This window comes from Tursiops truncatus, chromosome 2 (assembly GCF_011762595.2).
Source record: "Tursiops truncatus isolate mTurTru1 chromosome 2, mTurTru1.mat.Y, whole genome shotgun sequence".
Lineage (NCBI taxonomy): Eukaryota > Metazoa > Chordata > Mammalia > Artiodactyla > Delphinidae > Tursiops > Tursiops truncatus.
This window is the reverse complement of record NC_047035.1, coordinates 66850505-66864227: the sequence shown is the minus strand read 5'-3', so window position 1 is coordinate 66864227 and position 13723 is coordinate 66850505. Positions and strand designations below refer to the sequence as shown.

General features: G+C 37.9%; 1 protein-coding gene and 1 long non-coding RNA gene across 6 annotated transcripts in view; one reads left to right on the top strand and one right to left on the bottom strand.

Moving 5' to 3' along the window:
* Window positions 1-3192: 3192 nt before the first annotated feature.
* LOC117311205 (uncharacterized) lies at window positions 3193-11276 on the bottom strand. Of its 3 annotated transcripts, none has more exons than XR_012330006.1 (4): window positions 10934-11276; window positions 7190-7314; window positions 5486-5668; window positions 3193-3953 (listed from the first exon to the last, which is right to left on the bottom strand). It is a non-coding gene; the product is annotated as an uncharacterized lncRNA (long non-coding RNA). The 3 variants fall into 3 exon arrangements; XR_012330005.1 differs by having other exon boundaries at window positions 5486-5701; window positions 10934-11275; XR_012330007.1 differs by having other exon boundaries at window positions 5486-5607; window positions 10934-11264.
* The window catches only part of NUBPL (NUBP iron-sulfur cluster assembly factor, mitochondrial), a 297899-nt gene continuing 295227 nt past the window's right edge, over window positions 11052-13723 (top strand). For all 3 annotated transcript variants that reach the window (XM_073800566.1, XM_073800565.1, XM_073800567.1), the window contains exons 1-3: window positions 11052-11204; window positions 11778-11925; window positions 12217-12273. In XM_073800566.1, the coding sequence (XP_073656667.1) occupies window positions 11097-11204; window positions 11778-11925; window positions 12217-12273 (313 nt within the window). In that variant the 5' untranslated portion in view covers window positions 11052-11096. The remainder of the gene's footprint in view (window positions 11205-11777; window positions 11926-12216; window positions 12274-13723) is intronic.

The following is a 13723-nucleotide window of genomic DNA, read 5'->3' as shown; positions in this document are numbered from 1 at the left end:
TTCTATGATCCAGGCCAGAAGAGATCCTATAATAGTCTTTGTTTCTTCCATTTTGTATTGTTTATTCAGAGGGACTTTGAACAATAATTTCCTAGGCAGTACCTGGGGATAGAGTTGCAGACTCTATGGACCATGAAAAGTCAAGAATCTAGATTCCAAAAGACAGAACAGAAACCATTTCCAAGGTGAACTACTGATGCTAAATGTGAAAAATCCATGTATTATTCTGTGACTTATGTCCTATTTAAGGAAGGCAATAAACTGTGTGATTTTTTTCTTCTCTGTAGCATCTCTAAACTATTTTTTTCTTTCTTTTTTTTTTTTTTGCGGTACGTGAGCCTCTCACTGTTGTGGCCTCTCCCGTTGCGGAGCACAGGCTCCGGATGCACAGGCTCCGCGGCATGTGGGATCTTCCTGGATTGGGGCACGAACCCGTGTCCCTTGCATCGGCAGGTGGACTCTCAACCAGTGCGCCACCAGGGAAGCCCCATCTCTAAACGATTTTGCCTTGGTTTTTCTCAACATTATTTTAGGAAAAGTGAAGCTTCACAACTTTGTTCTCTTCAATTCTTATTTTAATTCAATATGAGCTTGGAAGATAAATCTACAGATTATTTAGTTAAATCTCTTCATGTTGTATACGAAGTAATAGTTAAATGATTTGTTCAAGATCACTGAGCTAGTTAGTAGCAGAGTTCTGACAATATTCCAGGCTTTCCAACCTCTCTACTCCACTGATATTTCCACTATGCTTTGCTGTCATAATAGCTAACCAGTGAGTAATTCCTGAGCCCCTATAATGTGCCTAGCATTGGACTATTTATAGATGATATAAATTATCATTATGATATAGCTCTGATCCTCAAATACCATAGAGTCCTGTGTAAGACAAGAAACAATTAGAAAACAGTAAAAGGCAATGTATAATAATGTTCCAAGTTGGATCAAATTTTGGATAAAATGCTATAAATGCATATAGAAGTAATACTGTGACTCATTTTAAATAAATCTAGCTGTGTTAGAGCAATATAGAACTGTAATTGAAAGCAGGTTGTACAAGAGAGATCTGAAACAGGCTAGCTGTATAAAATGAATGAAGTCAAATTGCACCTTAAATTCATGCTCTGTTAAATAAAATGTTAACAGTTGTTAAGAAGGTGAAGATTAATGCTTGATGAAATTATTAGAGAAGGATTTATGGAAGAAGTAGGGTTTGAGACATAATTTCAAGGATTGATGGAATTATAAAGGGCGAAGGGGATTATAAACTATTATATTTGGGATACAAACACTATTTTAATGAAAATTTGAATACATTATAAATTAAAATGTAATTTTAATGCAGTTCAAGAGAAGGCCATTAAATATCTTTATGGGTTTCTGAAATAAGTTACTTTTTTTTTTTTTGTTTTGCGGTACGCGGGCCTCTCACTGTTGCGGCCTCTCCCGCTGCGGAGCACAGCCTCCAGACACGCAGGCTCAGTGGCCATGGTTCATGGGCCCAGCCACTCTGCGGCATGTGGGATCTTCCCGGACCGGGGCACGAACCCATGTACCCTGCATTGGCAGGTGGACTCTCAACCACTGAGCCACCAGGGAAGCCCGTTACTTTTAACTAAAGCTAATGAAGCCTAAATTTATATGAGAAGGTTAAAGGTGGAAAATGCCTACTGAATTAAGCAGTTGAGTAGAAATTTAGGTTTTTTCCTGCAGAGGTGGTGCTATTTTGCCTAGGTGCTTCTTCTATGACAGCTGGTCCAAATGGAATATTGTTTTTTCAACAATATTCCTTAAAGGTAATGAGAGACCTGTATTTCCATCTTGCTTTCAACAATTTGCCCTAAAAAAAAATAAACTAACATCTCTGACTCCATATTTCCTTATCTAGAAATGGGATTAATAATAACTTCACTGCCAACCTCAAGGCAGTTGTGAAACCTGAGCAAGATAATGTGTGTAAAAATGCTTTGGAATCTTTCAATATAAGATTCAGTAAGTCGTAAGGATTTTACGGATTATGGTCCAATGGAGATTCTATGAAGATATTTTTAGAGATAAATACTGCAGAATTCTCTGCAGCATTGACTTGGATTGTTTTCAAAGATTCTAATAAGCACTATGTATTATATTTTTCCTGGGGTGTAGATAACTATATATGTCTGCAGTATGATTAATTGAATGCTTCATATGTACTGAATCATCTTTCATAAACTGGGCTGATTTACAACTATGCAGTTAGCTGTTATTTAGAGTGTCATTGGAAAATTGTTTGTGTTACTTTTTATTTATACATTATATACAAAAAATTGCTTTCTTCATATCTGTATCCACTCTGTAATGACCTATATAAGAAAATAATCTGAAAAAGAGTGGATATATGTATATGTATAACTGATTCACTTTGCTAAACAGCAGACACTAACACAACATTATAAATGAACTATACTCCAATAGAAATTAATTAAAAAAAATAAAAAATCCACACACATACAAAAAGAAGTAAGTTCAGTTGTTACTAACAAAAACAGATCTTGGTTTGTGATGTAAAGAGTCTTCAGTTCACTGCCTCCATGTCCCTATTCTCTAGCATCTGATACTATAATCTTATTTTATGGGGTTTGATAATTAATATTATAAAAATTAATAAATTATCAGTGATCAAATAACATTTAACTCTTGACAAATGTTCAAAATACACAAAGGACTTGATTTCTTAACAAAATATGCATATTTTTCATATGGCAAAAAAGAATTGCCCTTTTATGTCAATTATATTTCAATTAAAAAAAAAAGAGAGAGGGACTTCCCTGGTGGCACAGTGGTTAAGAATCTGCCTGCCAATGCAGGGGACACGGGTTTGAGCCCTGGTCTGGGAAGATCCCACATGCCACGGAGCAACTAAGCCCCTGCGCCACAAGTACTGAGCCTGCGTTCTAGAGCCCGCAAGCCACAACTACTAAAGCCTGCACACCTAAAGCCCGAGCTCTGCAACAAGAGAAGCCACTGCAATGAGAAGCCCGTGCACCACAATGAAGAGTGCCCCCCACCTTGATGCAACTAGAGAAAGCCCGCATGCAGCAACGAAGGCCCAACGCAGACAAAAAAATAAATAAAAAGAGAATCACCTATAAGAAATCATATATTGACTATATTCTTATTTTTTAAAAAAATATTTCAATCTTTTCTTTGTGGATTACGCATTTTTAAAAAATTTATTTTGCTTATTTATTTGGCTGTGTCGGGTCTTTAGTTGCAGCATGAGGGGTCTTTGTTGAGGTGTCCGGGATCTTTCGTTGATGCACAGGCTTCTCTCTAGTTGTGGTATGCGTGTTTTTCCTCTCTCTAGTTGTGGCGTGCAGGCTCCCGAGTGCATGGACTCTGTAGTTTGCGGCATGTGGGCTCTCTCATTGAGGCGTGTGAGCTCAGTAGTTGTGGCGAGTGGGCTTAGCTGCCTCAAGGCATGTGGGATCTTAGTTCCCCAACCAGGGATCAAACCTGCGTCCCCTGCACTGGGAGGCGGATTCTTTACCACTGGACTACCAGGGAAGACCCCTTGACTATATTCTTATTGAAGTCTGGGTTACTGAGTAGTATTAGTTATCTATTGCTGTGTAACCAATTACCATGAACTTGATGCCTTAAAACAACACATTTATTATCTCACAGTTTCTGTGGGTCAGAATGTAACAGAATCCATTGCTTCGTGATCTCTCACAAGACTGCAATCAAGGGGTCAGCCAGGGCTTGAGTCTCGTTTGAAAGCTCAACTGGTAAGGATCAATTTCCAGTCTCACGTGATTGCTGGCAGAATTCAGGTCCTTGCAGGCTGTTTTCCTGAGAACCTCAGTTCTTTGCTGGCTGTTAGCTGTTCCTTTCCACGTGGCCTTCTCCATAGGCAGTTTACAATATGGCACCTTGCTTTGTCAGAGCCAGCCAGGAGGTCTCCTAGAAAACTAGAAGTTACAGTCTTATGTAATGTAATCACAGAAGTGACATCCTATCACCTTTGTTGTATTCTATTGGTTAGAACAAGTTACGTGTCCTGCTCACACTCAAGGGGAGGGGATTACACAAGGGTGTGAATGCCAAGAGACAAGGATCATTTTGGCTATCTTAGAGTCTGTTGGAAAAGAACTGATTAATTTGACATATGACATAAGCTACAAAGAGAGACGTCCACTAAGAAATTGTACTCAATTAATTCTATAATCCAGAAGGAATTGGTGGGAATGGCTTAATAGAATTTTCCAGTTAGCAATACAGCATCACAAACAAATAAAGGTAAACTACTAAGCACATTACTTTTTCTTTACTATTCTGCTCTTTCTCCAGTGCTGTCAGCTGTGAAATGAGATAGCCTACATCAGACCCTGGAAAAGTGCTAAAGAGTTGTACTTCAGAAAAATGTTAGAGGAAAATACAATCATATATATATGTACATATATATATATATATATATATATATACACACACATATATATATATGTTTTAGCAGTAAATGGTATATTTCAGCAGCAAATGGTGTTGATTTTGTTATATTGATAAATGATATCTATTAAAAATGTCATTTTCAACAGCACATGCCAGCACGTTGCCTCACAAAAATAGCTCGAGTTAAATAAAATAGTAATTCTTGGATATGATTAGAAATTCACAAAAGAGATTCAGTGTGGCATTAATGTAATAAGGTTGTTGACTTTGAGTACTTGACAAAACTTCACCAGGTAATTAAAAGAGCTCTTTGTATTCTTAACAAGTCAAAACAGCAGCTATTACACAATTTAGAACAATTATGCACAAAATGAACATTTTCTGTGTAAAAACATTTTTATCTGTTTTGAAGACTAGCAAAGACTGGAAAGTCTAAGATGGGAGAGATTAGTAATTATCACTTCAGTGTTTGGATTGTTGAGTTATAGTTAGTGGATGGCCTCTATGACTGAGAATAAGTTCCTTAGCCTGAATGGGTGGTCAGGAAAATCCTATTTTGTTTTTATTTTTAAGCTGCAGAAGAAGATGCCATGGAAAATGGACCCAAATACTGCCCGTAAGGTTGGTTGGTATGAACTGGAGCATTTCCAACAGCTTAAGAGTTGTGTGGAAGGCTTTGGAAGACAAAGATACACTTCATAGTTTTAAGTTTGCCAGTCTGTCTTAGAGCACATTGATATTGTAACCCTTAATGTCGGTATTTCTGCTCTATTGCTCTAAATCAGACTATATTTTGAGACATTAGAGTGATTTGGTAGGAGTTCTTCACTTACATAAAAGGATTGAATAAATTTTGTGCCTGCAAAAATTTATTATGACATATCATGTATAATATCTATGGTTAATAAATCCTAAATAGAAAAGGTCAATAAATGAATTGACGAGATTTGGTACTACAATGCCAAGTAGACTAAGATATTATGTAAGCCACATGATTATAGAGGACATTCTCACATTGTGGTCGCAGCTTAAAACAGACAAAAATCTACATTACCTCCTTTTTCCTGAGGAAAATAGAACTTCACATTAGCTGAAGTGTAGGTTTGGTATCTTGATGGGGCTCTGCTTTGTCATTGTCCTTGGAATGTTCTCTAAAGTACACAGGAAAATTCTCTTCTGAGTACAGAATGAAGTAATGTTTTAGCAAAGTCTTGTAGAAACTTATGTCTTCTCATCTCTAGTATGCAATTGAAGGGTAGGAAGGACACGGCTGAAAAAATATAGGTTTGGTACTTGGAGAAAATGAAATAAAAAAGCAAAAGCCTGGGAATACTAAGGCCCTGGGTATAACACGTATTTGCCTGAGGTGACAAATACGTTTCCTAAATTCTGATAGTGTGGCTTCCATTTCAGGATAGGATCTTCTTTGAAGCTTTAAGCATTAAAAAGAGACTATATTCAGTTATAACATGAGTCCTTGACCTTTGTCCAAGGATTCAGTTCAATCTTATAAATCAGAAATTCAAATGTCAAATCACCCATGATTTATCCTGCTTTGGATACTGGCATTTAGAAACCCATCCTGTCTCATTCTAGAAGTGGATTTTTAGTCATTTGGAGGCGTATTCCCAGATGCTCATTCAGTATAAGAACATACAGATATCTCCCCCTCTTTTACAAAGTTCACTTTATGCCACTTTGGTTTTATGAAGGACCTATGTAAGTACCTATTTTCACTAAATGAAAGAAATCTGAAGAGGATTTTTGCTTTTATGAAAAAAGGTGAAAAGTGAAAATAGCATTCAGCATTTATTTTACAGTGAGTGGATATGGAGGCAGTGCCTCCCTGAGCAGCGAGAGTGGCATCCCAAGCTCCTTCTCCGGGAACTACACTCAGCATCTCAGCATCAGGCTACCATAGCTTTGAACTGTGTCTGTGAACATCTGTGCTTTATCTTGATTTATTTTGTGCATCTGTTAGTAAGATGTGTCCTAAGATGATTGCTTCTTTGCCTTACACCATTTCAGCTTACAAAAGGTTTCATAGGAACTCTCTGTACATACATTTGCTTTGTGTAATTAAAAAAAATAAGAATGAGGAGCTTCTTTTTTTTTTTTTTTTTTTTTGCGGTACACGGGCCTCTCACTGTCGTGGCTTCTCCCGTTGCGGAGCACAGGCTCCGGACGCGCAGGCTCAGCGGCCATGGCTCACGGGCCCAGCCGCTCCGCGGCATGTGGGAACTTCCCGGACCGGGGCACGAACCTGTGTCCACTGTATCGGCAGGTGGTCCGTCAACCACTGCACCACCAGGGAAGCCCAAAGAGCTTCTTTGACGGGACTACTTTATGTGAGCTGAGGTACTGAAAGGCCAGCAAAGCCTTCAATATGGGAAAATCCACAAACTTTCTAGACCAGGTTTCCTACAGAGAGACTGGCTCATTGGAAAGCTATTCTCCTAAGCAGAATTACTCTATATTTTAATGTGAAATTTGTATTAGATGAAGATAAAGCCAGTTTCATGCTTAGTCATGAATAGAGAGATTTGGAAACAAATCACACCATGGGGCAAAGTAGGGTCAATGAATGGGATTGTCATTTAGACAAGTCCATAGATGGGGTGGGGTTTTCTTTTCAGGGAGCCCTTTGAACAGGATGAGAGGTTCAGTTGGGGACAGTCACCTTAAACTGAAGGAACTAGCACTAGTTTTCGAGCTTTACTTAGAATATTCAACAGAGACTGGAAACTGTCCACAATACCTTATTCTTCCTTAGTGAGTTGAGCAAAGGAATGAAACACTGAGGCAGTCCTGAGGCTTATGGGCAGGGAATAAGGCAGGCTCCTCATTTGTGGGTATCTGAACTTTCAATGAGTCCTTGGTCACCTGAGAATATAAATATATACATACATATATGTATATATATATATGGATATATATGTATTTTAGGGAGAGTAATCTAGCAGATACAAATACTTCCTTTCTAGAAAACAGTATAAGATATTACCCCACACATAGGAGACATACAAAACAATCCTCTTTGTTTTGATCAGTATTTGTAAAATTCTCTCAGGGTGGTAGAAACTTAATCTTGATAAGTACAGATTCCACCATAGATACCAGGGTTGTGTCTATGTAGTGTCCAGATGTCCACATGGTGATGTGAATTTAATCCTCAAGGTCGTTATCTATCCACACCAGCATCCATTGTGATGCCACACGCTTAACCATGAAGACTGTTGCCAAGTCTTGACCATTTTCTTGACATTAAGCTCTCTTTAAGGATCAGCTTTCTCTCAGCCAGTCCTGTGGCTCTTTGTAGGGGGCAAACCCTATGAAGCTGCCTCAGGCTGTCTGCCTAAACACAACACTCAACCATTTTCATTCTGTGGTCCTGCCACTACACTGAGTTCTGTCTGGGAATGGGGGCATTGATTTTGTTGTTCTTACATCCCCCAAACTGATTTGGGGTTTTCTTGTTCCCCTTCCTCACTGGGGCTGAATCTTGGGGGAGAGGCAGTAAAAGTGTATGGGGTTCTTTCTTAGGAGCTGTAATAGGCACAGATTATTCTCACTTCAAATGAAAGAAATCCTAACCAACAATGGTTTAAACAATTAATTATCTCACACAACAAGAGGTCTGGAGACACAGGCCAGGACTGGCATAGCAGCTTCACTATATAACCAGGAATTCATCTTCCTGCCATACTTCCACTTTGTTACCCTCAGCTATTGGCTTTTGTCATTGTGTTTGTTACCACTGTGCTTGTCATGTCCGAATGGGGAAGGGCTATATGAGGTACAAGGAATTATAAGGGGAAAATCCTCCATAAATGTTACAAAATATATCTCACCATGGTTACAAGTACACAGAAACCCACCCAAATTAGGCCAAGGTAGAAAGAGAATTTGTTGGTTGGATGTAAGTATATCTCATGGACCTAAGGATAGGAAGTATAGCTGAACTTCACTGTGGACTAGAAGCAGGAACTGGAAAGCTGTTATGGATCAGTACAGCTGTTATCCCTTCCTTTTCTGGGCACATGATCTCTTATGGTCTGCTTTATTTTTCTTTCTTGGCATTGGCTTTTTCTACTTCTCTGTGTACAAAGTAGAAAATGGTCACTTTAGCCTTATCAGTTCAAAGGCAAACTAAGATTGAGTAGCATCTCTTTTGCTTTAAATTCTCTGGGGAAAGAATATGATTGGTCCAATTTTGCTGGTATGTCAATCTTTAATCCAATCAGTGACCATGGGGATGGGGTCAAATGACTTAGCAGTTCTTAGGAACTAAGGGAGAATACTCTTGAGAAGGGACCATGTGTGTGTGTGTATGTGTGTGTGTGTGTGTGTGGCAGTGGTTGGTTGTTGGAGAAGAAACAATGGACAGCTCTACTACTCTCTTGATACCCTAATCTGCTGAAGGATAAATCAAATTAACCATTCATTCATTCTACAGACATTGGTTTCACTTGTTCTTCCCCTTATGCTCTCTCTCAGAGTGTCAGTACTGCTCATCTAGTTGCCTATATTATAAACTCTGTACAACCCAATAAGCAACACAACAGCTAATATTTATTGAGTATGTGTACTATGTGATAGGCATTCTATGTGCATTATTTTAAATTCAACCACATAACAACTCTACAAATAGGTATTATCTATTTTATAGATAAGCAAAGTGAAATTTAGAGATGTTGAGTCAAGCTTTCAACATCTCTTTTGGATTACTGCAGTAACCTCCTGTCTCCCTGCCTCTGATCTGACCCCTCCTATCCTTTTTCTGCTTGTCAATCATAGTGGTATTTCTAAAACACAAATCTGATCGTGCTGCTTTCCTGCTTAAAACCCTTCTATGGTTCCCTCAGGATAAAGTCCAACTCCTTTGCATGATGTATAAAGCCTTTCATGATCTGGGTAGCTATCACCCTACCAATCTCTATCCTCATTTCTTTCAGTCTTGCACCTCACAGTCTATCCTTAAGCCACACAGATTATTTGCAGTTCTTAACAATTCATTTCTTACTTCTGCACAACAACCCTGTAGCCATTCTCCCTGCTGACTCCTACACATTACCCACATGCAGGATTAAGCTTAGATGTTACCCTATTCAGAAGACTTCTCTGATTGAATTCAGTGCCCCTCCTTTATACTTTTGTATCACTCAGTGATTTTCTCCTATACTTATCACACCATACTGTAATTGTTTGTAAACTTATTCTGTCTCTTGCACTGGATTGTAAAGTCATTGAGTGGAAAGATTATGTCAGGTTTAGTATTGAAAACCCTAAGATTAGGGTAGTGCTTGGTGCATAATAGTTGCTCAATAAATATTTGTTAAATGAATGAATCTTTGGTAGAATTCTGGAAGAACTTGAAAAGCTACCTGGAGAGAAAGAGATATTCAATATTTCTTGTTTAGTAAATGGATTATTCTGACAGCTATTTCCCCTTAGCCCTTTTTTTTGGCTTATAATTTATAAAAATTGAGCAGATGCAAATTTAAAAATTGATAAAATTAACTGTGAAAACACATCACAAAGTAATAAAATAAGAAAGTGATATAAAACAATAAGTAATGGTGTTAAACCTAATGTAAGAAGAAGAATGCTGAATGCAGTGACAAAGTTGTGAAATTGGGGGAGAAAAAGGAACTGAAAATTCTTTTCACTGCTTACTAAATTGAATGTATATTGCTGGTAATATTTCATTTAATTCTTACAATAATTCTTTGAGGTTGATATGTTATGCCTGTATTAAAACTAAGGAAATTAAAGATTAGATTAGAGCAAAATAAACTGAATGATTACACAAGAAACTCTCTACAGATAAGCACATAAAAGAAATGAAAATCAACCTTAGAAAATATTGTGGAGAATATGCGAAGGTAAACCACTCTACACCCTAAATGATTCTTTTGCTGGGTCTGGGCTCCTGTATCAGCTTTCCAGCTTTCTCTCCTAAAGCAATTTCCTTCACTTTCACCTTCTTTTAATGTAGGGATATGTCCTTCCTTTTACCTGGATGAATTCCATCTCCTTCCTCAAGCTTTGTCTCACTTTAAGTTGCTTCTTGAGTGAAATTTGCTTCATTAGACCCGCTTTCTGATTTAATTAAACTTTTTCGACCCTAGCAAAGCACCCCGACTTCTCTCTCAGAGAATTATCAGCAACACAGCAGTAAATGTCAACACAAAGCCGACTATTACTGTAGATCACTCAGGGGGAAAAAAAAAAGATAAAATCCTTAACAGTGGCAGTGTTTAAGTGACTATATTCTGCGCTGTGAGAACGCCTGGAGTCATTTTTAATTTCCACCATTTCCTACTTCTCAGTTGGGTCAGTTTTCTAAACTTTCTAAGTCTCAGTTTTCTTACCTATGAAAAGAGGATCCTAGTAAAAGTCTCCTACCTACCTACTCCAGAACTCCTGTGAGGGCCAAATTAGAGGAGGTACGTGAAAATGCTTCCCAAACATTTGGTAAAACGCTGTAAAATGTTTGTACCTGGCTGCAGACGAGATCACGACAACAAGTTGTATTCCTGTGTTGAAGAAACTCAAAGGAGGCTAGTCGTTAAGGAGAGGAAGCCGAGCGTTGCCATGTGACGTCATCACCCAGCGCTTGCCGCGACGGTTTCCGGGTTGGGCTGAAAGCAGCATTCTGCGTCATGGGGACTTGGCGGCGTTTGCTGCTTTTTGGGGGGGCGTCGCTTCGGGGCTGCGGCGGGGTCTGTGTCCCGCTTTGGGGAGGCCGAGTGTTGGTTTTGGGGCGCCAGGTCCGTGGTGCTGCAGAGCAGGTGGAGGCGGGTGGGTCCGAGACGCTGGGGCGCCAGGGCTGCGGGTGCTCTGCAATTGCCTCTTGCCGAGGACTCACTTCACTGCCTCGTGGGCACCCGCCCACTTGGCGGCTCAGTGAGACCCCAGTTCTGGACGTCCTCACTTTCCAGGCGGGCCCCCAGTGGGACCAGGCCGAGGCTTAGAGGGGCGTAAAATAGATGGTTAGAACATGGATATGTGACTTGCACTTGTTTTCTTAGTGTTGGTTTATTTAGAAAATAGGTTAAAGAGAAGGAAAACACGTGGAGGATTTAACTCCGGAAAGAGGCAGCTTACTTTCCATTTTTAACGTCTGCGTATCCTGGCAAATAAATTTCAGTTTAAACAATGTGTCTGTGCAATTGTGATCAGTAGCAATAGGTAAATAACACTAAAGGCCTAAATAGTGGAGATGAGCAGAATTAGAGTAGAAAAGAAAGCCCTGTTAATTGCAAATACCGAATTGTTTTTGCTTTTACAGCGTGATAATGGAGATGGCTTGTTTTAAAACTGTTTTTTTTCTTCTTCTTAAGTTCTCTGGTGCTGAGAGTGAGACCCTAAAACAAAGAAGAACACAAATCATGTCTCGAGGACTTCCAAAGCAGAAACCAATAGACGGTGTTAAACAAGTTATAGTTGTGGCTTCTGGAAAGGGTGGAGTTGGAAAGTCTACTACAGCAGGTATTATAGGATATTAATTCTCATCTTGATTAGGACTTTATGCCAACTGGAAAGTGCACCATATTAAAATTATAGTTTTGTTCTTAAAAAAGTATTTGTGAAGTTCCTAACAGCTGCTTCCTTAGGATGAGGAGTTGGTAGTGATTGGGAGCTTAGATTTTTGGAGTTAGACAAAACTAGATATGTAGCCAGGTCTTTGACTCCTTAACTGAGGAAAAGGTGGTCAGGTTGCCCATTACATCTTCAGTTTACTTAACTGTAAAATGGCAATGATTATAATCTTTTTCATAGGATGGTTATGCAAATTAATTAAACAAGCTGACTACTTAGCCCACTGTCTCATACATAGTAAGTACTCTATATTTGGTTGCTGTTATTATTATTATTAAACATTTAGTAAGTTTAACACTAAATTTATTTCTGTTCTTTGACGTTATTTTCTAGTCTTTTTCAGTGTACACATAGCTAAGTAGTTGCAATGAGATTGTTTACATTACCGTGGCTTGTTTTCATTTAACCATAATATAATTTTCAGCATTTATAAAGTCAACATAGATCTAATATTTGAAAATGTTTTAATTATTTAAAATATCTTTTAAGCTTTGTATCTTTTATATTAATATATTGGAGCAGAGAATTTGTTTTTTGGTGGCTTTTTAAAATTGATTATAGATTTCATTGTGACTGAAATGCTGCTTTCAGAACCCATAAAAGAAGTGCCCCCAGAAATAGAAGAGTTACCATCCAAGACTAATGACCAGGTATTCCCAGATGTCTTCAAAAGAAACTTTTTATTTCTAACAAAAATTTTCAGTGTAATAATGTAAAAAGGTAACTCCCCTCCTCCCAATTCAACTCAACAGAGGCAACTTGTATTATTAATTTGGAGTCATAAAGCTCTCAAGTCTTATTGTTGCCTCATTTAAAATTTTCAATCATTTTAATAGGAATGGCTTAATTCAGGTCTTATCCAACCTATCTTTTTTGCAGTTGATTTAAAAAAAGTAACCATCCTTATTTTATTTTGTTAATTTTGGCACAGTTCTACACTGTTACAGATCGTTTATGTATTTATGTATGTATTTTTTTTTAGCTTTTGACTCAAATTTCTGCATTTTTTTAAATTGAAGTGTAGCTGATGTACAATATTATATAAGTTTCAGGTGTACAACATAGTGTACAATTTTTAAAGGTTATATCCCATTTATAGTTATTATAAAATATTGGATATATTCCCTGTGTTGTACAATATTTCCTTGTAGCTTATTTATTTTATACTTAGTAGTTTGGACCTCTTAATTACCTACTCCATCTTGCCCCGCCCCCCTAAGATCTCTAAATTTTTTTTTTTTTTCTCAGATAGTAACCTAAAGTTGGGGCATATATGTACCTTAAAATTCCTTAGTTCCATTGAAACCAATGACATTTTCAAATAAAAAGGGCCAGGTACAGAGTTCTGTGACTTTCACTAGAGATCTTGTGTCTTAACTCAAAGCCATATTTGGTAATTCCTAGATGCAGCAGTTTTATAGTTGTACAACCAGCTACAAATCCAACTGTATAGTGTTATTAGCTCAGTTTTTTCCCATTTTGACCTGAATGTAATTGTGGAAGAGTTTTTCAGATGTTTTGAAGAAATTAAGATTTACTAGGTATTGTAGTTATGATAGACCCCTGATATACTATTTGATAGATACTATATTATTATTAAAAATAGTTAGTGATTGTTCTTAATGAATTTATGCTATATCCTACACATTTTGGCTTTCTTTCTTAAGGATCTACAATCCACCTATTT